Below are 25,045 nucleotides of genomic sequence, written 5' to 3'. Positions count from 1 at the left end.
GTCCTGGGCAATGGACACGGGCTGGAGAAGCAAATATTCTCTCCAGCGGTGGATTCCACATAGGCTCCAATGAGGCCAACCTCCTGCAGCTGTGGTTAAGGGTTCTCACCCAGTTACACTGAGGACACAGGGGAAAGTTTACCTTCCCTCCAAGTCTGTTCTTTGTTTTCCCCAAAGGGGTGAATATCAATCTCCTAGGGACAGATTCCACACACTGATGAGCACATCTGTGTCCCAGGGCCGCACACAGGGGTGTCCACTCCCCCTAGACCAGTGAGCTGAGCCTCTCCTGGGCACAGCTGTCCTCTGCTGCCGGCCTCCATGGGACTCATGGTGCAGACAGAGCCTAGCAGAGCCCACAGCTGTCCTTTCTCGTGTCCCCTCTCCTCCGTTCTTGGGCAACAGGCAACCAATCAACTGTCGTAGCAAGTGTTGGTATTAATGTGCCAGCTTTTCCTGGGTCTGCTGAGAGTCCCCACCATCAGCACGTGAATGAGTGGCTGACAGCAGTCGCTGGGTGGGCAGTCCGCAGGGGCCGGCCTCCCGCAGGGCACTCTCACCCTGGGGCTGCCCGACCCAAGGGAAGGACACGTCCCTGTGGGTACAGAGGGAGCTGGGGACACTGCACCCTGTGAAACAAAGCCCAGTTTCCTTGACCCAGAAAACAACGTCAGACCCACGTGGGTTAGGAACCAGACTGGACCATCTCAGAAGCAGGCTGAAGCCCTCACAGTGCTGCTGGACTGAGGACTGAGGTGTCACGTGTTGCACATGACGCGCCAAGGGGAGGGGCTTCCTCAGCGTCACCAGGAGCAGCTGCCCTTCAGGCCCCAGTAGCGGGCTGTCTCCACCTGGGAGACCCTGTGGGGCCAGGTTTGTCCCTGAGACTAGACAGACAGTCCAGGACCTGACAGTTCTCAGCAGGAGAAAGCGGCTGCAGCAGCCCCAGCAGCCCCTGGGCCAGAGGATGGAGACTCAGGTACCGCTGTGAGTGCAGAGAGGCAGGGGGAGTGGCCCCCAGACCTCAGTGGGACACTCAGACCCTCACCCAGGTCCCCTTCTAGGAGGTGGCCCCTCAATCAGCAGAATCCTGGTCCCCTGTCTCCCTTCTTTCTGGGGAGACGCTCAGGTGGGGAGTCTGTGAAGGGGAGTCTGCTCTGGGGGGGTCTCCCTGGGCTCCCCCTGCTGCGGAGGTCAGGGCTCTGTGCTCCTCTGAGCTCAGGGGCACAGGGACAGCAGGCGGGGGGCGGTGTGTGTGGTTGGTGGGAGCAGCCTGAACCTTGTGACTAAGCCGCATTCTGGCGTCTGGATTTGAGTGTCTTCTTTTGGCACGTGTCTAAACTACAATAAGTCCGCTGATCCAGCTTTTATCAGTAAGAGAGTTGGTACTTTAAACCCCATCTCTGTCTCAGTCTTTGTCTGTCAGCTAGTGTGAAACTTAGGTGGGGGCCCTGGCCGGTTGGCTCAGTGGATAGAGCGTTGGCCTGTCCTGCGACTGTCCCAGGTTCATCCCTGGTCCTGGCACAGAAGAGGAGCTACCATCTGCTTTTCTTCCCCTCCCTCTCCCCCTTCTCTCTCTCTCCCCCTCTTGCAGTCAGTGGCTCCACTGGTTCCAGCGTCGGCCCCGAGTGCTGAGCAGAGCTTGGTAGGTCCGAGCACTGGGCTGGGGACATGCTATGAAGGACTCAGCTGGGCATGGCCACTTCTGTGCTCTGAGGTTCTCGTATGTGCCCTGATTAGGGATCACACCTGCAAGCTCTTTAATTTCAGGACAATAACCTAACCAAGGTAATAATAGTTTGTTTTGTTTTTTAATTTTTATTTATCAATTTTAGAGAAAGCAGAAAGGAAGAGGGAGAGAGAGAGAGACAGAAACATCAAGCTGTTCCTGTACGTGCCCTTCAGGCATTTGGGGACAGCGTCAGACCCGCTGCCCCGAGGAGGATGGAGAAGAGTCTGCATGGGAGTCACACGGTGTCGATGGTCCTGTGTGAGTGACACAGGGTACCCTGACCCAGCAGAGACATGCTCTTCTCGCTGCAGTGCTGGCCACTGGATGTGACCTGAAAGCACCGCAGATTCACGCAAGACAGAGGTAAAAACTGTGCAGTCAGGTGTTCAGGAAAAACATGCAGGTCGGGCTGTCGTGAGAGAGCAGGCTTTGCATGTAAGAGTACCACGGAGCGGTCCCATCAGGGACCCACAGTACCAAGACTCTGTCATCTGAGTCCCTGGAGAAATCACATATGAAGACATTGTCCTTTCTGGACAATTAGTACAGATAGGAAGCAGCCCTCCCCCAGCACATTGCAGAAAGGGACAAGAATCACAGAACAGGCAACGGGAACAGACAAAGATAAGACAGGATGGATCTTTTGCAAGGAAGTTGGTGTTTCTTAGTTTCTGTTTTTAACTGAAGTTATAGTAGTGACGTGGGTTTGTCAAACCATACAAGGTCAAGGGTTCAGAGTTTGCTTCAGGTTTTCACCAGTTCCTGGGGAAACAAAACAAGTTTATTTCAGATATTGAAGTATGTGCTGTGTTGATCTCCCATAATCCCATTTTCTCCTTTACAAAGTGGGACCTGAAATCCTGCCCTGCGGGTATCAGTGTAGAGCTCATCTGGACAGGAGGACGCACCTGGCCCCGATCCTGACCACAACCCTGACCCTGGTCTTCAGCTGTACCCTGAGCCTCAGTCAAGCCTTCTCACTGAGATCATCCGCCAGCCACTCAGAACCTGGTGATGACTCTTCCTGTCACCCGTGGCCATAGTCAGCCTGTTTCTGTCCTTAGAACTGTCCTTGTCTGGTGGCCTCACCTTACTTCCTGCAAAGTGATGTCTCCTTGTCTCCACCCCTCTTCACACCACACCCCCCTCTGCACTCCTGTTTACTGTCTTGTTAGTCTTTCTATGAGGATTGAGTGTGTGTTGATAAGATCACAGGTTCTGGGTTCATCCTGTTTTTTTGACCACAGGCCAACCACACACATGGTTTCCCTAGATTTCAGGCTTCTTTTCTGAGAATGGGTGGAGAGTGATACTGCCCCCAAGGCAGCGGTGAGCACTAAGCCCAGAGCTGCCAGAGCAAATGCTCAGTAGGTGACTCTTAGCAATGTGGTTGTTTTGTTGTGTCCTTCACCCCATCTTTTATTGCCCCCCTTCTTCCTCTCTCTCGAAGTACCCACCCACACCCCCTCAAACACATCTCACCACTTCCTCGCCTCTCTCCCTGTGTGACTGCCCATCTCCTCGAGTATTTCTGCTCCTGATCAACATCCCCCATGTTTAAATCAGTTTCTTCTTCCATCAAGTCTCTCCTTCTGGTTCGACCCTGTGCCCATAGTTCCCAGCCCTTCCCAGCTTCACACTAATCTCCTCCTACAGGTCCTTCCAGATCACCTTTACTGCCGGGTCAGCATTCTCTTTAAACCTGGTTTCTTGACACACTGGGTTCTCGTTCCTCTGTCTTGTTTATTGTCCAATGGTCTCATCAGAGCTGTTCCTCTGAGATCAGGCCCTGGTCAGATACTCATACCAACACCCTCCCTGCCATTCCATGCTCAACAGTTCTTCCCTGATCCTCAGTCAGACTCAGATCCCGTCTCCCTTAATCCTTTCCTAGTAGGAGTTGAGAATTGGATTTTATGTGTTTGCAATAACCTTGTTCAAGGCTTAGTGGGATGTTGGGGAGCTCTTCCTTTTCTTCTTCATCGCTTTCTGGGAAAAAGTTTTTGTCTGGTATCTCTGAAGACAGAAGAAGAGGAGAAGACAATTAGAGATCATCACTGAGAACAGTGACATCATCTTAAATTACAAGTTCAGGACTTTCCAGCCCGTGGGTCACTCAGAGCTCAGTTGATAGGAATTCTCATAGTAAAGTTCTATCATCCTGTTGACAGAAGAGCACCCACAACAAGGGAGCCCTTACACTTCCTATGCAGACGAGAGCACCTCAAGTCTTAGGATAAAGAAGTCACAGAGAGGTCGTGAGCTTGTTAATCGTGGGACGACACCAAGTGCTCGAGAAAGTGTGTATGAAAATAAATAACGTGCTATTTATCTTAGACTGTGTTTGCTCTGACTGTTCAATCTGTAAGGAACTCCTTGGAAGCGCACCTGTGTAAAAGAGAAAATACCCCAAAATTTTAGAGATGTGGCTGCACCACAGAGGGTTTTAGCTTAATTGAGTCAGGGAGGATGAGTGCTTCCCAAAGAGGCAATCAGAGGACATGGAGCAACTAGACAGATGTCCCAGGACCACGCAGATCCCAGGAGGAGGAAGGACACTCTCTGAAGTCACAAGCAGGGACTGAATATAGTGGCACAGGGACCTGGGAGGCTGGCAGAGAGGGGAGAACACAGCACCAGCCCAGAGCCTCTGCATGTAGCTGACCCAGAACACACACGGAGGAAGAAATAACCCAAACTCCTTGGGTAGGTCTCTGTAGGGAGTCCAGGGAGGAGACAGAGGGAAGCAGTGGGCTCAGATGCCTCAGGGCTGCTGGCAGGGGTACTTGCTGGGGCAAGGCACCTGTGCTTACAAACCTTTACCAGCTCTTTACTGTGTAGTAAATAACCTCAGATTCCTTAGCTTTAGAAACCACAGCTTTCAATTTATTCCCCTTTGCACCATCTCACACAGTCTGCTTCTCACTCTGAGATTAATGCCATATGCCCTTGTTCTGTGGACACACGGGACCTGGAACGCTCTATGCCCGCCCCTGTGGCATGTGCATCCCCAGTTCATACAGCCATTTTTCTTGTGACTTCTCTCTCCCACATTACTTGGAGATCTTGAAACCAAAATTGTGTTAAAAGAAAAAAATTTCTAGGCAAGTCAAAAAAAATTATTGGAGGACATTTTCTTTACCAAAAAACAATTAAATGTATAAAACCATGCCTTCTCAGGAAGTAAGTAGGGAATCAAACGAGTAATTCTGTGTAGTATCAAAAATCATCTCTGGCAGAGCAATAGGTTCTGTGGTTATTTGATTGTTGAATGCATCTATTGTAGAGAATGACTGAATAAAACCATTTCTTCTATAAGAGCACATTGGACCTTGAATTAAATTTCTTGTTCATTACTCCGAACACCTGATGAAGGTGGCCTCTCTTCCTTGTTACTAGGCCAACACTGGGCTTACAGTTTGAAATGACCAGTGACAATTGCTAGATAAAGCCTGAGAGGAACTAGATATAAACTATAAGCCATAATTGCTCCCCCTCTAATGTGGTAACCCTTGTATGATGGCTGTCCCTTGTGCTACCCTGAAAGTTATGACTACAAAGTTGTTACACTGGACATTGACTCCCCTGAGCATGGCGCTGCTAGGCTAGGGTGGATTTTGAATCCTTAACTAAGCTGCCATTCGAGGTAAGTGGTAGTCAACTTGGCGGACTGCTCTGTGGACAACTGTAAGGAGTCCCACCGAAGAGCAGCAAGTGATGCTGCCCTGTCGTCATATAGTGTTTCCTGTCACTTGTCCTAAGTAATCTGATGCCACTGTGGCTCTGGTTGTCCTGTGAGTCTACCAGCCTCGTTAGGCAGACCTCCCGGTGGGTGTTGCACTGTAGCTATTGTATTGTAAGGACGCAAAGGCTCACAATTTCTGTGTTTTGTTAACGGTTATATCCCCCCTGCCCAGCACGGTGTGTGACCCAGAGTAAGAACTAAAAATATACACGTGAAAAAGAATTTGCCCAAAAGTAGATAATAAAACCTTATTACCATTTTTAAACATTCTATATAAGCAATTTAAACCAGGATAATGCTTCCTGATGACCTTCCTGAAAATTACTTGCAGATAAGATGGGTCAAATGTCTTCTCCAGCTCACTGAGAATATAGTATATGACTGCTTGTAGAGTACTCCATCCTTTATAATTTTCTAGAGATACCTTAGAAATATCAAATGGGGAAAATATAAATGCAGACATCCAAGTGACAGAAGAGCCCTAGAAAGGGGTTTATTGTTAATGTATTACAGTGTTCCCACCTAGGTATTTCTTCAGGTACTGTTTTAGAACTTCTCTATGTGTATGCTATTAGTGAAACAACTACGGCCCCCTCCTTGAAAATATCCATTAATGAACTGATCTCCTCACTTTTGTACATCAGATGCAGGAAGGGGCAGATGTGAAGAACAACATGGGTTCAAGCTCAGTGACATGTAGCCCTGTCAGACCCTGCCACATGTTTGAGGAATCGACCTGGTAGGTGGCGAGCTGCTGTTCTGTTGTCAGGACAACTCTTGTCCCTTCCCCAGGACTGACTTAGCCTTGAAGAGCTCAAGGGAACTCAGGGGATAGATTGCACCTTTCTGTGAACTTGGCCATGAAGAAAGCCTGTTCATAAGGAAGGAGAAGGCTGACATGTCTGTATTTCCACCTCTGGCTCTTTCTAAAGTTAACCTAAATTCCAAGACTCTAGAAACACTAAAAGAAAAAACAAAAACAGGAACTGAAAAATTTTTGGAAAAACAATATTAAGCATTTTCTTTTCAATTTGTCCTAACAAGACAATTCTCTTTGGATTTTAATGTTCTCAGATCTAAGTATTTAAGTTGATGTTCACTGCCATGAAATGGTGTGTCAATTCTTATTTTATTCCATTAAATCATTAAACTTTGTCATTCATTCTTTAAAATTACATTTAATTCTTAGTTTATGCTATATTGTATATTTAATTTCTCCAAGGCATTATTCACCTAGTTAGACTACCCACTTCAGATAAAGCTTATCTCTAGTACTACTCACCCACCTCTAGGGGGCACTGTGGACCCCTGTTTATTCAGATAAACCAGATTATCTCTAGTTAAGGCCTGCTTTTCTTCTCCCTTTGACCTCAGAGGAACCCTCACAGCAGTACTGGAGAAGGCCCTCTCTCATAGCAGACTCTTCAGTTACCGAATTGTGCTTTGACTTTTGATTCCAGGACATCTAGGCATAACTTAATTTGAGGTTGGTTTACCAGAATGTGACATAATAAACCTCACTTACTTTATACAGTTCATCGCTGATCAATCTATGGTCACGGAGATATTCAAGGAAAGGAAATGTTGTTTTTATTGCTTCTGAAATCTCTTCCTTATGGCTTTTGAATAAGTTAAGTGTAATGTCATAGAAAAGTCTGTTGTCTACGTTTTGGTCTTCTGCAGCCATCCTAGGGAGAAAAGACACCACGATAAAAGGGTTACCAACTTTATGACACTCTTGTGGAGGCTGTAACATTTTATATAGACAGATGGCTGTGGAGAAGCAATATATATAAAATAAGTTCTTTTGTGTAGAAATGAGAACAAACGGAATTGAAGCAATAGACAAAGCTATAATAAAATAAAGCATGGGGGTAAGAAAAACATGTGTAGTATTTAAAAATTCCAGTTTGTTATGATAAAAGCTATTGTAAAGTTAGTTTGTCCTAAACCTATCTGGATGTTTTTATGAAAACGTTTTAAATAATACCAAAGTGAGATAGAGTAAACAGGTCATCCACAAAGGAATAAGAAACAATAAAATAACTATAGAATCTAACCTTAAAAATGCATCATAATTAACAACTAAAGAAAATAAATCTTAGAAAAATAAAAACAAGGTGCTCCCTCTCTGACATAAAGCAGTTTAGAGAAACACCATCCTGAATTATAAAAGTAGTTCATAAATGTTAATAAGGAGTGGTTTAATAATTATATGATAAAGCATAAACTGAAATTTCACAAGAATATAAATCATTTCTCCTGGGATTTCTGCTTTGTGATAATATGTTGTATATTATTATTATTATTAACAATGTCTGTTCTATTATTATGTGCAATGAATCTTTTTAGGCATCTGAATGACTGCTATTTCCTGTGAAAGTAAGTGGAACCTGAGTCTGTAATTCTGCTTCTCAGTTGATCATTTTATGGCTCTGAAAAGAATGTTTTAATAGACATTTTGTATTCCTAAAAGTCATGAAGATTCCTAAGCTTCCTTTTTCATCCAGAAGAAAATTAGTGGCTGTTTCTGGTATCCAATATGTAGCAGGGACTAATAATATCACATTACTGTGTCAAATTCTATAAAAACTAGGTTCTTGTTATGAATTGCAGATTGGAAAGAAGCATTTATCTACTCTCTTATTATAATTGCCACAAAAATCATAATTATAAAATTGGTTTCACAGTGGCAAAGCGATTGGCAGAAAGCAGCGAGCATATGAAAGATTTCAACAATAAAACAGGGGTCACAGGAGCAAAGAGGTAGGTGAAGGATGCTTCCAGTGTTCAGGAAAGCAGCCAGGGTCCCTGCCCTGCGGAATCTTCGCGATGGTGGAGATTGAAAGGGAGACACTGTGCTGAAACTAACGTGTTATTTGAAAAACGAAGAACTGGCAATAATCCCTCGATAGTACTCTGACCAACTGGAGCCAGGCACCTCTCAGAGGCAAACATAGCTGATTTCTATCACCCTGTGTTAACGTTGCCTGTAACTGGATTTCACGTATGGAATAGTATATCATGTGTGCTTCTGTGTCTGACTTGTTTTGCTTATCATCTAGTGTTAGGTGATCAGAGTTTGTTCTGGCCTGACCAGGAGGTGGCGCAGTGGACAGAGCATTGGCTTGGGATGCCGAAGACACAGTTTCAAAATTCTTAGGTTGCTGGATTGAGCATGGGATCATAGACATATCCTTATGCTCACTGGTTTGATCCCAAAGGCAGCTGGCTTGAAGCTCAAGGTTGCTGGCCTGAACAAGAGGTCACTGGCTCAGCTGGAGCCCACCCTGGTTAAGGCACATATGAGAAAGCAATCAAAGAACAATTTTGGTGCCACAAAGAAGAACTGATGCTTCCAATCTCCCTTCCTGTCAGTCTGTCCCCTGTCCAACACCCCACATCAAACTCAGTCAATCAAAATACTTTCCGACTTTGGGCTGAGAAATTTTACTTAATAAATATCTATTCTTTTTTTTCTCTCTCTTCCTTTTTTAATGTGAGAAGGGGAAGCAGAGAGACAGACTACTGTTGCACCCTGATCAGGATCTACCAGGCAAGCCGACTAGGGGGCGATGCTCTGCTCATCTTGAGCCATCACTCCATTGCTCAGCAACAGAGCCATTCTTTAGCACCTGAGGTGGAGGCCATAGATCCATCCTCAATGCCCGAGGCCAACTTCCTTGAACCAATCAGCCATGGCTACAGGAGGAGAAGAGAAAGAAAGAACAGGTAGGGGTAGGAATAGAGAAGTAGATGGCTGTCACTCCTGTTTGCCCTGACCAGGAATCAAATCTAGGACAGCCACACGCCAGGTCCACACTCTACCACTTAGCCAACCAGACTGGGCCAAATATCTATTCTTAATGTTTCTATAAACATTTTTTATGCCTATATATAATCTATCTATCTAACTGTTTTAAAATGCAACTTCACACATGCTCCTAAATTTTTATGCAATTAATATGTTACTCTTTAATTTTTACTTGTTTCCAACAACATCATTTCTTTGTCCATCCATATCACTCTATCCACATCTTCCATATAACCCATTTTAATGTCTGTGCTCGTATTCTCCCTTAAATTCTTTGTAGGGATTTAATTTCATCTACTTATATTTATAACTTAACCATATCTTGGAGATATTTTGTCATAATATATTATTGTGATATCATATTATCTTTTCTGCATCATTAATTTTTCTACATTATATGCCTCTTTTTCCTGCATCACATATGTTTTATATATTAATATCATGAAAAGATGTTCTAACTCATTTAGTATGGTTCAAGTTTATCTATCTATTTACCTATCTATCTATCGATCTATCTGTCTATCTATCTCTATATTTTTATCCAGTGAATGACTAATATTCAGCAACACACACACACATTATCTTTAAAAACACATTAGAATCAATTCCAGGAAAACAGAAAAATAAACCAGTAATGATGAAGACACGAAAATCAAAAACCAGTATAGCTAACCCAGGAGATAGTAAAAAGAAGTAGATGATGGCAGCTAGCAGGGGACCGAACAGGTCAGATTGAAACAGGTGATGATTATAACATAGAGGTAATTGGAATGAATGACAACAATGTCACAGGGATGTGAAGAAGAAATTAAAAATACTCTGTTATAAGGCACCTGCGCTCTAGATGAAGTGGTATCAAATGCTTATTATGACCTGTAGGCAAACACTAAAAATATTTACAAAGGTGTGAAACTGATATGTTAATCAAAGAATGAGATGAAATCATGTAGTTGCTAAATGAATCTAGAGGAGGCAGAAAAACAGGTACAGGGGAAGACACAAAGAAGAAATACAACGAATAGAGGGGAGTTACAAACCTGACAGATGTTAATTCACATACTAATAATGACTTACAATGTCAATGGTCTTAATATTCCAGTTAAAAAGTGGAGATTGTTAAAGAGAATGAAAATTTAAAAACTGTATCTTGTCCAGGAAATAAACCTTTGAATGTAAAGACTTATGTTAATAATGGAGACTGAGATATCATGCTGACACTATTCAAAATATAGATGGAGTAGCTATATTATTTCCAGACAAAGAAGATTCAGAATAGAAAAATTAGGAAGGAGAAATAAGGTATTATACATGAAAGACAGGTTTGTTTTCCAAGAAGATGTGACAATCTTTAACCTGCATTTACCTACATACATAACATCAAATAATGGAAGATAAAAATGAGAAGAACTAAAAGTAGAAATGAACAAGTACACTGCTAGAGTTTGATACTTCAACACCTCCTTTAGTTCTAGCAGGGTAAGAATCAACAAAGAGATAGTTCATTTGAACATCACTGTCAAATAGCCTGATATATTTGACATTTATAGAGTACTTCATCCAGCAACACTGAATTACACACAGTCCAGATGACAGGGAAAACTCACCTTCACCAAGTAAGACCAATTCCTGGATCATAAAACTCAGTTTAGCAAAAGGAATAGAAGTCATGAAGAGTATGTTCTCAGACAACAAAGGAATGAAACTAGAAATCAGTAACAGGGAGATAGATTGAAACTCTTCAAATATTTAGAGATCAAAAACTACACGTCTAAGTGACATGAGGGTGATAGAAAAACTCTCGAGAAAATTTTAAGTCATTGAAATAAATACAATTAAACATACAATTTATCAAATTTTGGTGATGCAGAAAAAGCAGTGGTCAGAGGGAAATGTATTCCTTGAAATACATATATTAGAAAATAAAGATCAGGAGTGACGTCACGGAAATGGCGCCGTGAGCAGCGCGTCCGACACATCTCCCCAAAATCACAACAAATTTATCAACTAGAAACAGAAAAATTTATCCTCGGAGCATTCCGGAGTTCCACACAAACTGAAAGCGAAAGGACTGTTATCACTTGAATCTGAGAGACGAGGGTGTGGAGAAAGCTAACTACCGCAGGGACGTTCATTCAAGCCGCGGAGGGAGTGCGCCTGTGTGCTATCAACAAGACCACCCTCAGATGCCAATAAGAAAGAGGAAATCGAATATTATGAATACAAAAGAAAGAGAGGTAACACAAATAGATGTGGAAAAATCTATGGAGAAAAGACTTAACATATTGGAAGCCTTGGAGCTAAATGACAGAGAATTTAAAATAGAAATCTTAAAAATACTCAGAGATATACAAGAAAACACAGAAAGGCAATTTAGGGAGATCAGAAAACAACTCAATGAACACAAAGAATATATTACCAAGGAAATTGAAACTATAAAAACAAATCAAACAGAAATGAAAAACTCAATTCACGAGCTGAAAAACGAGGTAACAAGCTTAGCTAACAGAACAGCCCAGATAGAAGATAGGATTAGTGAAATAGAAGACAAACAACTTGAGGCACAACAGAGAGAAGAAGAAAGAGACTCAAAAATAATAAAAAATGAGAAAGCCCTACAGGAATTGTCTGACTCCATCAGAAAGAATAACATAAGAATAATAGGTATATCAGAGGGAGAAGAGAAAGAAAATGGAATGGAGAATATACTCAAACAAATAATAGATGAGAACTTCCCAAGCCTGTGGAAAGAACTAAAGCCTCAAATTCAAGAAGCAAACAGAACACCAAGTTTTCTTAACCCCAACAAACCCACTCCAAGGCACATCATAATAAAGATGACACAAACCAATGACAAAGAAAAAATTCTCAAGGCAGCCAGGGAAAAGAAGAGTACAACATATAAAGGAAGGCCTATTAGATTATCATCAGATTTCTCAGCAGAAACTCTACAAGCTAGAAGAGAGTGGACCCCAATATTTAAAGCCCTGAAAGAGAGGAACTTTCAGCCAAGAATACTATACCCATCAAAGCTATCCTTCAAGTATGAAGGAGATATAAAAACATTCACAAATACAGAAAAGATGAGAGAATTTATCAGCAGAAAGCCCCCACTCCAGGAAATACTAAAGGGGGTTTTCCAACCAGATACAAAGAACAAAAGAAAACAACACCACAAGTAACAGCTCCACCAAGAACACAATAAAACCAAACTTAAACTGTGACAACAAAGGAAAAAAAGGGGGGAGAGGATGGAGATTAACAGTAGCAAAGGACGATGAAGTGCAGAAATACTCATAAGATAGGGTACTACAATGAATATGGTAGGTACCCTTTTCATTACTTAATGGGAACCACCCTTGAAAAAACCACCACAAAAACACTTGACTTAAAAAAGGTAGCAACAGAGGAAAGAAGTATGGAACACAAACAAACAAAAACAAATGATAGAAAAACAAAAGAGAAGAATCAAACAAGATACAAAACTAACAGAAAGCAATTTATAAAATGGCAGTAGGGAACCCACAAGTGTCAAGAATTACACTAAATGTAAATGGATTAAACTTACCAATAAAAAGACACAGAGTAGCAGAATGGATTAAAAAAGAAAATCCAACTATATGCTGCCTACAAGAAACACATCTAAGCAACAAGGATAAAAACAAATTCAAAGTGAAAGGCTGGAAAACAATACTCCAAGCAAACAACACCCCAAAAAAAGCAGGTGTAGCAATACTCATATCTAATAATGCTGACTACAAGACAGAAAAAGTACTCAGAGACAAAAATGGTCATTTCATAATGATTAAGGGGAAGTTGAATCAAGAAGACATAACAATCCTTAATATATATGCACCAAACCAAGGAGCACCAAAATATATAAGACAGCTACTTATTGACCTTAAAACAAAAACTAACAAAAATACAATCATACTTGGAGACCTCAATACACCGCTGACGGCTCTAGATCGGTCATCCAAACAGAGAATCAATAAAGATATAGTGGCCTTAAACGAAATACTAGAACACCTGGATATGATAGACATCTACAGGACACTTGATCCCAAAGCGACAGAGTATACATTTTTCTCTAGTGTACATGGAACATTCTCAAGAATTGACCATATGTTGGGCCACAAAGACAATATCAGCAAATTTAGAAAAATTGAAATTGTACCAAGCATATTCTCTGATCATAAAGCCTTGAAACTAGAATTCAACTGCAAAAAAGAGGGGGAAAAACCCACAAAAATGTGGAAACTAAACAACATACTTCTAAAAAATGAATGGGTCAAAGAAGAAATAAGCGCAGAGATCAAAAGATATATACAGACAAATGAAAATGAAAATACGACATATCAGAATCTCTGGGATGCAGCAAAAGCAGTAATAAGAGGAAAGTTCATATCACTTCAGGCCTATATGAACAAACAAGAGAGAGCCGAAGTAAACCACTTAACTTCACACCTTAAGGAACTAGAAAAAGAAGAACAAAGACAACCCAAAACCAGCCGAAGAAAGGAGATAATAAAAATCAGAGCAGAAATAAATGAAATAGAGAACAGAAAAACTATAGAAAAAATCAATAAAACAAGGAGCTGGTTCTTTGAAAAGATCAACAAAATTGACAAACCCTTGGCAAGACTCACCAAGGAAAAAAGGCACAGGACTCAAATAAATAAAATCCAAAATGAAAGAGGAGAGATCACCACAGACATCATAGATATACAAAGAATTATTGTAGAATACTATGAAAAATTATATGCCACCAAATACAACAATCTAGAAGAAATGGATAAATTCCTAGAACAATACAACCTTCTAGACTGAGTCATGAAAAAGTGGAAAGCCTAAACAGACCAATCAGCAGGGAGGAAATAGAAAAAACTATTAAAAACCTCCCCAAAAATAAAAATCCAGGCCCAGATGGTTATACTAGTGAATTCTATCAAACATTCAAAGAAGACTTGGTTCCTATTCTACTCAAAGTCTTCCAAAAAATTGAAGAAGAAGCAATACTTCCAAACACATTTTATGAGGCCAACATAACCCTCATACCAAAACCTGGCAAGGATGGCACAAAGAAAGAAAACTACAGACCAATATCTCTAATGAATACAGATGCTAAAATACTAAACAAAATACTGGCAAACCGAATACAACAACATATTAAAAAAATAATACATCATGATCAAGTGGGATTCATCCCAGAATCTCAAGGATGGTTCAACATACGCAAAAAGGTTAACGTAATACACCATATCAACAAAACAAAGAACAAAAACCACATGATCTTATCAATAGATGCAGAAAAGGCTTTTGATAAAATACAACACAATTTTATGTTTAAGACTCTCAACAAAATGGGTATAGAAGGAAAATATCTCAACATGATAAAGGCCATATATGATAAACCATCAGCCAACATCATATTAAACGGCATAAAACTGAGGACTTTTTACCTTAAATCAGGAACAAGACAGGGTTGTCCACTCTCTCCACTCTTATTTAACGTGGTGCTAGAAGTTCTGGCCAGAGCAATCAGACAAGACAAAGAAATAAAAGGCATCCATATCGGAAAAGAAGAAGTAAAGGTATCACTTTTTGCTGATGATATGATCCTATACATCGAAAACCCGAAGGACTCCACAAAAAGATTATTAGAAACAATAAACCAATACAGTAAGGTCGCAGGATACAAAATTAACATACAAAAGTCCATAGCCTTTCTATATGCCAACAATGAAATATTAGAAAACGAACTCAAAAAAATAATCCCCTTCACGATTGCAACAAAAAAATAAAATACCTAGGAATAAACATAACAAAGAATGTAAAGGACCTATATAACGAAAACTACAAGGCATTATTAAGAGAAATAGAAAAAGACACAATGAGATGGAAAAATATTCCTTGTTCTTGGATAGGAAGAATAAATATAATTAAAATGGCCATATTACCCAAAGCAATATATAAATTTAATGCAATTCCCATCAAAATTCCTATGAGATTTTTTAAAGAAATGGAACAAAAAATCATCAGATTTATATGGAACTATAAAAAACCCCGAATAGCCAAAACAATCCTAAGGAAAAAGAATGAAGCTGGGGGCATTACAATACCTGACTTTAAACTATATTATAGGGCCACGATAATCAAAACAGCATGGTATTGGCAGAAAAATAGACACTCAGACCAATGGAATAGAATAGAAAGCCCAGAAATAAAACCACATATATATGGTCAAATAATCTTTGATAAAGGGGCCAACAACACACAATGGAGAAAAGAAAGCCTCTTCAACAAATGGTGTTGGGAAAACTGGAAAGCCACATGCAAAAGAATGAAACTCGACTATAGCCTGTCCCCGTGTACTAAAATTAATTCAAAATGGATCAAAGACCTAAATATAAGACCTGAAACAATAAAGTACATAGAAGAAGACATAGGTACTAAAATCATGGACCTGGGTTTTAAAGAACATTTTATGAACTTGACTCCAATGGCAAGAGAAGTGAAGGCAAAGATAAATGAATGGGACTACATCAGAATAAAAAGTTTTTGCTCAGCAAGAGAAACTGATATCAAAATAAACAGACAGCCAACTAAATGGGAAATGATATTTTCAAACAACAGCTCAGATAAGGGCCTAATATCCAAAATTTACAAAGAACTCATAAAACTCAACAACAAACGAACAAACAATCCAATAAAAAAATGGGAAGAAGACATGAACAGACACTTCTCCCAGGAAGAAATACAAATGGCCAACAGATATCTGAAAAGATGCTCAGCTTCATTAGTTATTAGAGAAATGCAAATCAAAACTACAATGAGATACCACCTCACCCCTGTTAGATTAGCTATTATCAACAAGACGGGTAATAGCAAATGTTGGAGAGGCTGTGGAGAAAAGGGAACTCTCATCCACTATTGGTGGGACTGTAAAGTAGTACAACCATTATGGAGGAAAGTATGGTGGTTCCTCAAAAAACTGCAAATAGAACTACCTTATGACCCAGCAATCCCTCTACTGGGTATATACCCCAAAACCTCAGAAACATTGATATGTAAAGACACATGTAGCCCCATGTTCATTGCAGCACTGTTCACAGTGGCCAAGACAGGGAAACAACCAAAAAGCCCTTCAATAGAAGACTGGATAAAGAAGATGTGGCACATACACTATGGAATACTACTCAGCCATAAGAAATGATGACATCAGATCATTTACAGCAAAATGGTGGGATCTTGATAACATTATACGGAGTGAAATAAGTAAATCAGAAAAAAACAAGAACTACATGATTCCATACATTGGTGGAATATAAAAACGAGACTAAGAGACATGGACAAGAGTGTGGTAGTTACCAGGGGTGGGGGGAGGGAGGACATGGGAGGGAGGGAGGGAGAGAGTTAGGGGGAGGGTGAGGGGCACAGAGAACTAGATAGAGGGAGGCGGAGGACAATCTGACTTTGGGTGAGGGGTATGCAACATAATTTAATGACAAAATAACCTAGACATGTTTTCTTTGAATATATGTACCCTGATTTATTAATGTCATCCCATTATCATTAATAAAAATTTATTAAAAAAAAAAAAAAGTAAAGATCTAAAAGAAAAATCTAAGTTTCCCATGTAGGAAACTAGAAATAAAAGATAACATAAAAAAGAGAACTTTAAAAGTAAAATAGATAAAAGGACATTAAATAAAAATTAATTTGAAAGGAATAACTGAGATTGGAATTAAGATAACCACAGAGAAAAATCTACAATACCTTATGTTGGTTCTTGGAAAAGATTGGCAAAATTGATAAACTTTTTACTAGCTTAATAAAAAAAAAGAGAAAAGACACAAATTACCCATATTAAAAGTGAAAGTGGGATCATCAGTACTGATCGCAGGTTTATTCAAAGGAAAATCAAAGAAATCTATAAACAAACCTATGCCAACCAGTTTGATCCCGTGTAATCTAGGCCCTACTTTGTTTCAGGTAATCAACCTCATTACTTTAGCTGACTAACCGAGAAGAGGGGAACCACTCAGATGTGGAAGATATCAATATCTGGAGGCTCCATGTCTTGTATATAAAATTGCTATTATTCAGTAAAAACTAATTACTATCAAAAGGTAGAAGTAGTGGATAAAATCAACAGTAAAAAGACATAATACAGGCTAGAGATACAAGTGAGCACACAAACATAATGATTAAAATTCACAAGAAAATAAGTTAAAAAAGAGAAAAGAAAATTTCATTAGAGAATTAAAATGCACAGAAAATAATCAATGAATATTTCAGAGCTGAGAAATACAATGTCTTAAATTAAACTCAGTGGAAGTATTTAGCAGAAGATTGAATTATAAACAAAATGTAATTAGTGAATTAGCAAGGTGGAAGTTTGATGATATCCAACTAATGTTCAGTAATGTTGAAATGGAATATTCAATATTAGTGTGAGGGATATGTGAGACAGAGCCAGCAGTATATAAGTTATACTATGAGTTTTAGAAAAGGAAGGGGAGCTGTTGACGGGAGGGCGGAAGGACTATTTGAAGAGTATTGTCTGAGGAATTTTCAATACAGATGAAGACATCAACTCACAAATTTAAGAAACTCTGACTACCCCAACAGAAGAAATACAAAATTGTCAAAACAAAACAAAATGTTGAGATACATCACAGTAAAATGCTAAGAGAAAAATCTTAGCAACAATCAGAGAAAAACTTCATGAACCGCAACCGAATTCCAAGCCATCATCGGAGAGATGACTGTGAATCCACGACCCCCACAGTCAGCAACCACAGTCTGAGCTGCAGTGGGGAGCGCGTAACAAACCCAGTGCACTCAGCCTCCACATGCGACTTCGCTTTCTGTGGATAAAACGTGAAAGCTGGAAAAAGCATTTAACTGTTATGAGTGAAAATGCTCTAAGGATTTATTATGCAAAAGCTAAGGGGAAGGAGAACAGGGAGTTGTGGGAGCACAGAAGCCCCTTCTGACGTCAGGGCATTTGCTGATCCCAGTGAATCAGATCCTTGGGTTTGATAACCTCAGTGCAAGAGGGACAGAAACTGAGTTTATTTACTCTCTAATAAACACAGGGTGGAGAGTCCAGTGACAGTCCAGACCAGGCCAGTGGAGGCGTTGTGTTCCCGGGGGCAGCAAACAGAAATCCTTTCCTTTTTTTTTGCATTTTTCTGAAGCTGGAAACGGGGAGGCAGTCAGACAGACTCCCGCATGCGCCCGACCGGGATCCACCCGGCACGCCCCCTGTGGGCGATGCTCTGCCCATCCTGGGTGTCGCTCTGTCAGGACCAGAGCCACTCTAGCACCTGGGGCAGAGGCCATGGAGCCATCCCCAGCGCCCGGGCCATCTTTTGCTCCAATGGAGCCTCAGCTGCGGGAGGGGAAGAGAGAGACAGAGAGGAAGGAGAGGGGGAGGGGTGGAGAAGCAGATGGCGCTTCTCCTGTGTGCCCTGGCCGGGAATCGAACCTGGGACTTCTGCACGCCAGGCGACGCTCCACCACCGAGATATCCTTTCCAAAGACTCCTGCCTTCACTGCAGGCCTACATTTCACTCCAAAATGGGTTTTTCAAAAGATTTGTGTATAAAGGCAGAGACAACCAGAAAAATAGGCAAAATAACCTTTGCCAATAAATTTGGAAAGGAAAAAATAACAACTTTAGGGAAGAAGCCTGGCAGTGAGCACTGGAACCACAGAGCAAGGTGAGCAAACATCCCAGGTGATAAGTCAGGGCGACATCTCCCTGAGAAAAGTGACGAGAAGGGCACTCCTCTTGAATTCTTTACTAAAACCCATAATCCCACTCAAATAAAAAAAATCAAGAGAAACCAAAATTGAGGACTTTTAAAACGATGCCTGACTAGTACTTTTCAAACTATCAAGGTCATGGAAACTCAGAAAAACTGAAGGACTGTCACAGATCAGAGGAACAGGTGACAGGATGACTGAAGGCCATGTGGTACCTGCAGTGAGTCCTGGAACCAAATAAGGACTTTACTGGAAGAAGCATTGAAATTTAACACATCTGTGGTTTAGTTGACACTGAAGAAGCAATGTTGTTTTTCTATTTTGTAGAATGTACCCAGGAGTGTCAGGGCAAACATCACAGGAAATGAAACTGGGTGTGAGTACCCAGAAACTCTCTCTATCTTCACAGCTCTGCTGCAAATGCAAAATTATTCCAAAACAATTGTTGATTTAAAAAAAAAATCTCCGGGAGAACAGCAAAAATGGCCAGGAACACATATCAGAAGTCAACTACACAACTTCTTTACTCTGTGCAAGTTTCCATATTAAAACAGACCACCTACAGCAAAGACCATCCCTGATGGTACCGGAGGAAGTGCTCCCTGTGGGACTGAGCTCAGGATGACACGTCATTATCCAACTGTGGTCACCACATACTGGAAGTCCCGGCCAACACAGTAGGGCAGGGAAACAGAGAACAAGTGTAAGGACAAGGGATAAGGAAGAGACAAAATTGTCATTATATATACATTGTGTAAATTTACATATATCCCCTTGTAAGTTATTGAAATCAGAAAGTGGAAACAGTTAAATTTGTTTTTATATCTTAGTAGCAGGCAGCTAGAAAGTTGACTTTAAATTATGCAGATTTAACAGCATAATGGATCTATGGATAAATCTAGCATAATGAGTATAAAACCTCTAGGGAGAAAGCTGCAAAGCTATTAGAAAACATTTTATACTAATAATATACATGCGCCATATTCATGAGATAGAAAACACAATATAAAAATGTCAATTCATTTCTGATGGCTGCGCAGATTAATTGCAATCTTAAAAAACATCGCAACACGATTCTGACAGGCTGACTTGGAGATGCAAAGGGCCGGGACACTTTGATGGAGGAAGGAGGGTGGGACGAGGTACACCAGATGTCAGGGCGCACACGGAGCCGTGCTCACTGTGACGGTCAGTGTGACAGGAGGAGAGGCTCTCTGGGCAGGGACGGAGCAGAGAGCCCGGGCAGCACCGCAGAGCAGAGGGAAATGGATGGCAAACCAGACACCGTGTCTCAGAAACACCGACAGGAAGAAGGTGGGGCCTTCAAAGTGAGCCTCAGATGCCCAGAAATTCAGTCTCAGACATCTGAAGAACGAATCCCCCCAGGTGAAGGCGGTGCCCACGGGGCGAGGGAAAAGGCGGGTCAGGATGAGTGAGGGGCCCAGGGCCAGGGCAGGTGCAGGGTAAGTGCCAGCACAGACAGCAGACTGCGGACGGGTCAGTCTGGCGGACAGCCCGGACAACATGGACGACATCCCAGAAACACCTGAGCCCACACTAACACCTACGTAATAAAGGAACAGTGTGCAGGAGGGCTGAGAGAGAACAAAATGTGGTGCCTGACCAGTGGTGGCGCAGTGGATAGAGCGTCGGACTGGGACGCGGAGGATGCAGGTTCGAGACCCTGAGGTCGCTGACTTGAGCAAGGGGTCACTCTGTCTGCTGTAGCCCCCCTGTCAAGGCTCATAGGAGAAAGTAATGAATGAACAACTAAGGAGCTGCAATGAAGAACTGATACTTCTCATCTCTTCCCCTTCCTGTCTGTCCCTATCTGTCCCTCTGTCTGTCTCTCTCTGTCTCTGTAACAACAATAAAAAAGAACAAAATGTGGTTAAAGTCGAGCCTACAGCGCTGTTGAGGGAAGTTGAGAGTCCCGTCCTCCACCCACCCCTGCCAAAGAAACAATAAATTTTTCAAATAAGAAATTATAAGAATCAAAAAAGCCAAAATAAAAGTAATTGTCATGGAGAAAAAAATTGGAGACAACCATTCTGAACAGAAAGTAAAAAACTAAAAGGATGAAAATATTAAGGAGCAGATAAAAGTATAAATGTCAATGTTGCATTAATGAAAAAATAATTTTGCCCAAAATTTGAAAAATGAAAACTTTTCCGACATTTGGAAAAGGAACGATCTTTGAAATACAGGTAGGATCAAATCTGCCATCTTAACGAACACAAGAACTATGTTTAAACCAAGTGCGCATGAAAATTACCCGCAAAGCTTTGCATTGCTTTCATGTATTCATAATAACCAGGTGTACCTACCCTAGAAAATCAATATGGCCAGTCTATACTGTAAATTTCCAGCTTTATTTATGATAGAAGTCACCATAAACCAAGTTAAAGACAGAGAAGCATATTTTTAAAGTTCAGACTACGGAGCAAACTCTCCCTTATTAAAGCAAGGGCAATCACCTCAACTGATAACACTGGCCAAAAACAAAACAGCCATTCGGAGAAGAGTTGATTCAAATGGCCAATAGACACAAAGACCTGTTCAACATCTCATGCAAATCAGCGACATGCACCTGGTCCTGTGACACCTTGTGAAGTCCGGGTGGGCAGAGATGGCTCTTCAGGAATGTAGGACCAGGTAGTGCTTCAGCCATTTAAAGGACAGTCAGGTAGGATCTATAGACAGATAAATTTTATTACCCTCATTGATGTCACAGTGCGGTTTCTGAAACTAGACAAATATTTGGGTACACGCAAGAACAAAGAGGTATAAACCTGTTATCAGACTGGCTTAGGGAAAACGGAACCACTGGAAAATAATCAGATATCAGTCAATAGATGGGAGGATGGTGTAAACATTATGGTGTGTGAACCCCATACAGTAGGACACAGGCAGTGGAAAGAGAAAGACTCACGGGGTGATGAAAGCGAAAAGATTTTTAGTCCTTTTCTGGTTAGAGGTAGAGCCATGCCAGAAAGAAAATCGCCGCACACATGAAAACACTCAGCCTGCACTAGACTTGGCATCTTGGTCCTTCCCTTTTCTTTTACTCCCTTAAGTCAAGATTCCTGGAGAAGGAGTCTGACCCCAGCAGGAGATGGGAGAGGCCGGAGCTGATGGTCCCCAGGTCAGACAGGACACCAGGCACCCAGTGTTTGAAAATCAGTCATCTGTTTGCCTTGAATCCTATATTTTCTAAAGTACCCTCTTTGAAATGATCCAGGGTGAAGGCAGAGGAGGCTAGAAAGAAAAGAGAGGGTTCAGAGCTCATGAGAAAATAACAAATCTCTGCCTCAAAGCAACAGAATAGAGGGACAAGTCCGCTCACTGAGCAGTGGCTGGCTGAAAGACAGGAGTCCTGCGGTTGTGGCAGCTGCACTCACACCAGCAGCTGTCCCTCTGCAGGATAAAGCTCTGATTTCCTGATTAGCTATCCCTGCATTTCAGTACATTGCACCTGAGTGTTCTTGTAAAGCAGGACTGAGGTCAAGGTTGAGACGAGTGTCTAAAGACAGACATTCAAGAGAAAGTTAGAGGAAGGGAGACAGAGACTGACCTGGTGCTGAGGTCGCCTCCTCCACTGGTTATCTTTTGGCTCAAGGCCCAGCCTGAACTTCTGAACCTCTGGTGTCCCGAGTCTGGTACCAGTGTTGCTGCCCAGCCCTGAGCAAGTAGTTTTGAGTGAACTCAACTAGAAAGGGATCCACCCAAATGACGAAAGAGAAGTGAAACTAACGTTCTGTGTGCTGTGAGATGCTGTCTCTCCCCTCCAATAGCCCTATAGTTCTTCTCAGCATCCTGACCCGTGGCAGCAAGAGGGTAGAACAAGGACTGAGGGGACCTGGACAGCCAAGAAAGGAGAACCCCAGAGGGACCAGGACCAGCCCCCAGGGAATCTATTGTTTGTGCAGAGCCCTCTAAAACATCTTGTGAATCCACTGTCTTCAGCTGCTACCACTCCTAGGAAGGTCTTGAGCTGACATGAGGTGAGGGGATACTGCACGTGGCCCAGGACCTTGTGGAGGTGACTGTGGGGGAAAGAGAGAAAGACAGAAACTGCAGATCTTCATCAACCAGGCCCATAGAGAGCTCAGAGCCAACCAAGTGGGTCCTGGGCTTTGGACACGGGCTGGAGAAGTAAACATTCTCTCCAGCGATGGATTCCACATAGGCTCCAATGAGGCCAACCTCCTGCAGCTGTGGTTAAGGGTTCTCACCCAATTACACTGAGGACACAGAGGAAAGTTTACCTTCCCTCCAAGTCTGTTCTTTGTTTTCCCCAAAGGAGTGAATATCAATCTCCTAGGGACAGATTCCACACACTGATGAGCACATCTGTGTCCCAGGGCCGCACACAGGGATGTCCACTCCCCCTAGACCAGTAAGCTGAGCCTCTCCCGGGCACAGCTGTCCTCTGCTGCCGGCCTCCATGGGACTCATGGTGCAGACAGAGCCTAGCAGAGCCCACAGCTGTCCTTTCTCGTGTCCCCTCTCCTCTGTTCTTGGGCAACAGGCAACCAATCAACTGTCGTAGCAAGTGTTGGTATTAATGTGCCAGCTTTCCTGGGTCTGCTGAGAGTCCCCACCATCAGCACGTGAATGAGAGGCTGACAGCAGTCGCTGGGTGGGCAGTCCGCAGGGGCCGGTCTCCCGCAGGGCACTCTCACCCTGGGGCTGCCCGACCCGAGGAAAAGACACGTCTCTGTGGGGTCAGAGGGAGCTGGGCACACTGAACCCTGTGAAACAAAGCCCAGTTTCCTTGACCCAGAAAACAACATCAGACCCACGTGGGTTAGGAACCAGACTGGACCATCTCAGAAGCAGGCTGAAGCCCTATCAGTGCTGCTGGACTGAGGACTGAGGTGTCACGTGGAGCACAGGACTCGCCAAGGGGAGGGGCTTCCTCAGCGTCCCCAGGAGCAGCTGCCCTTCAGGCCCCAGTAGCGGGCTGTGTCTCCACCTGGGAGAATCTATGGGGACAGGTTTGTCCCTGAGACTAGACAGTCCCGGACCTGACAGTTCTCAGCAGGAGGGCGCGGCTGCAGCAGCCCCAGCAGCCCCTGGGCCAGAGGATGGAGACCCGGGCACCGCTGTGGGTGCAGAGAGGCAGGGAGAGGGGCCCTGGGGCCTCAGTGGGGACACTCAGACCCTCACCCAGGTCCCCTTGTAGGAAGTGACCCCTCAATCAGCAGGACTCCTGGTTCCCGGCCCCCCTTCTCTCTGGGGAGACGCTCAGGCGGGGAGTCTGTGAAGGGGAAGCTTCTCTGGGGGGTCTCCCTGGGCTCCCCCTGCCACGGAGGTCAGGGCTCTGCGCTCCTCTGAGCTCAGGGGCACAGGGACAGCGGGCGGGGGGCGGTGTGTGTGGTTGATGGGAGCAGCCTGAGCCTTGTGGCTAAGCCGCATTCTGGGGTCTGGATTTGAGTGTCCTTTTTTGGCACGTGTCTAAACTACCGTATGTCTGCTGATCCAGCTTCTATTAGGAAGACAGTTTGTATTTTTAACCTCATCTCTGTCTCAGCCTTTGTCTGTCAATTAGTGTGAAACTTAGGTTGGGGCCCTGGCCGGTTGGCTCAGTAAATAGAGTGTTGGCCCGGCACCAACTGTCCCAGGTTTGATCCCTGGTCATGGCGCACAAGAGGAGCCACCATCTGCTTTTCTTCCCCTCCCTCTCCCCCTTCTCTCTCTCTTCCCCTCTTGCAGTCAGTGGCTCCACTGGTTCCAGCGTCAGCCCCGAGTGCTGAGCAGAGCTTGGTAGGTCTGAGCACCGGGCTGGGGACATGCTATGAAGGACTCAGCTGGGCATGGCCACCTCTGTGCTCTGAGGTTCTCGTATGTGCCCTGATTAGGGATCACACCTGCAAGCCCCCTTTTTTTTTTCAGGACAATGACCTAACCAAGGAAATAGTAGTTTGTTTTGTTGTTTAATTTTCATTTATCGATTTTAGAGAGAGCAGAAAGGAAA

The 25,045-nt window shown here is 42.8% G+C and overlaps 1 protein-coding gene across 1 annotated transcript; it reads right to left on the bottom strand.

Moving 5' to 3' along the window:
• Nucleotides 1–1,803: 1,803 nt before the first annotated feature.
• LOC136378405 (nuclear body protein SP140-like protein) lies at nucleotides 1,804–22,764 on the bottom strand. The gene is made up of 5 exons (XM_066345303.1): nucleotides 22,640–22,764; nucleotides 7,003–7,165; nucleotides 5,733–5,901; nucleotides 3,665–3,748; nucleotides 1,804–2,494 (listed from the first exon to the last, which is right to left on the bottom strand). The coding sequence occupies exons 2-5, from the start codon at nucleotides 7,162–7,164 to the stop codon at nucleotides 2,457–2,459; spliced, it is 453 nt and encodes a 150-aa protein (XP_066201400.1). The 5' UTR covers nucleotide 7,165; nucleotides 22,640–22,764; the 3' UTR covers nucleotides 1,804–2,456.
• Between the last annotated feature and the right edge of the window lie 2,281 nt (nucleotides 22,765–25,045).

Source organism: Saccopteryx leptura, chromosome 7, assembly GCF_036850995.1.
Source record: "Saccopteryx leptura isolate mSacLep1 chromosome 7, mSacLep1_pri_phased_curated, whole genome shotgun sequence".
Lineage (NCBI taxonomy): Eukaryota > Metazoa > Chordata > Mammalia > Chiroptera > Emballonuridae > Saccopteryx > Saccopteryx leptura.
The sequence above is the reverse complement of the archived record's forward strand: the minus strand, read 5'-3'. Positions and strand labels throughout refer to the sequence as shown.

Bases quoted from the DNA above. Each gene is read 5' to 3' on its own strand.
- LOC136378405 (XM_066345303.1), bottom strand. From the start codon at position 7,164: ATGGCTGCAGAAGACCAAAACGTAGACAACAGACTTTTCTATGACATT. The intron at 5,902-7,002 runs GTAAGTGAGGTT...GATATTTCTAAG, and splicing joins TCAGCGATGAACTGTATAAA to GTATCTCTAGAAAATTATAA. The intron at 2,495-3,664 runs GTTATTGCAAAC...TTGTTTCCCCAG, and splicing joins CCCACTAAGCCTTGAACAAG to GAACTGGTGAAAACCTGAAG.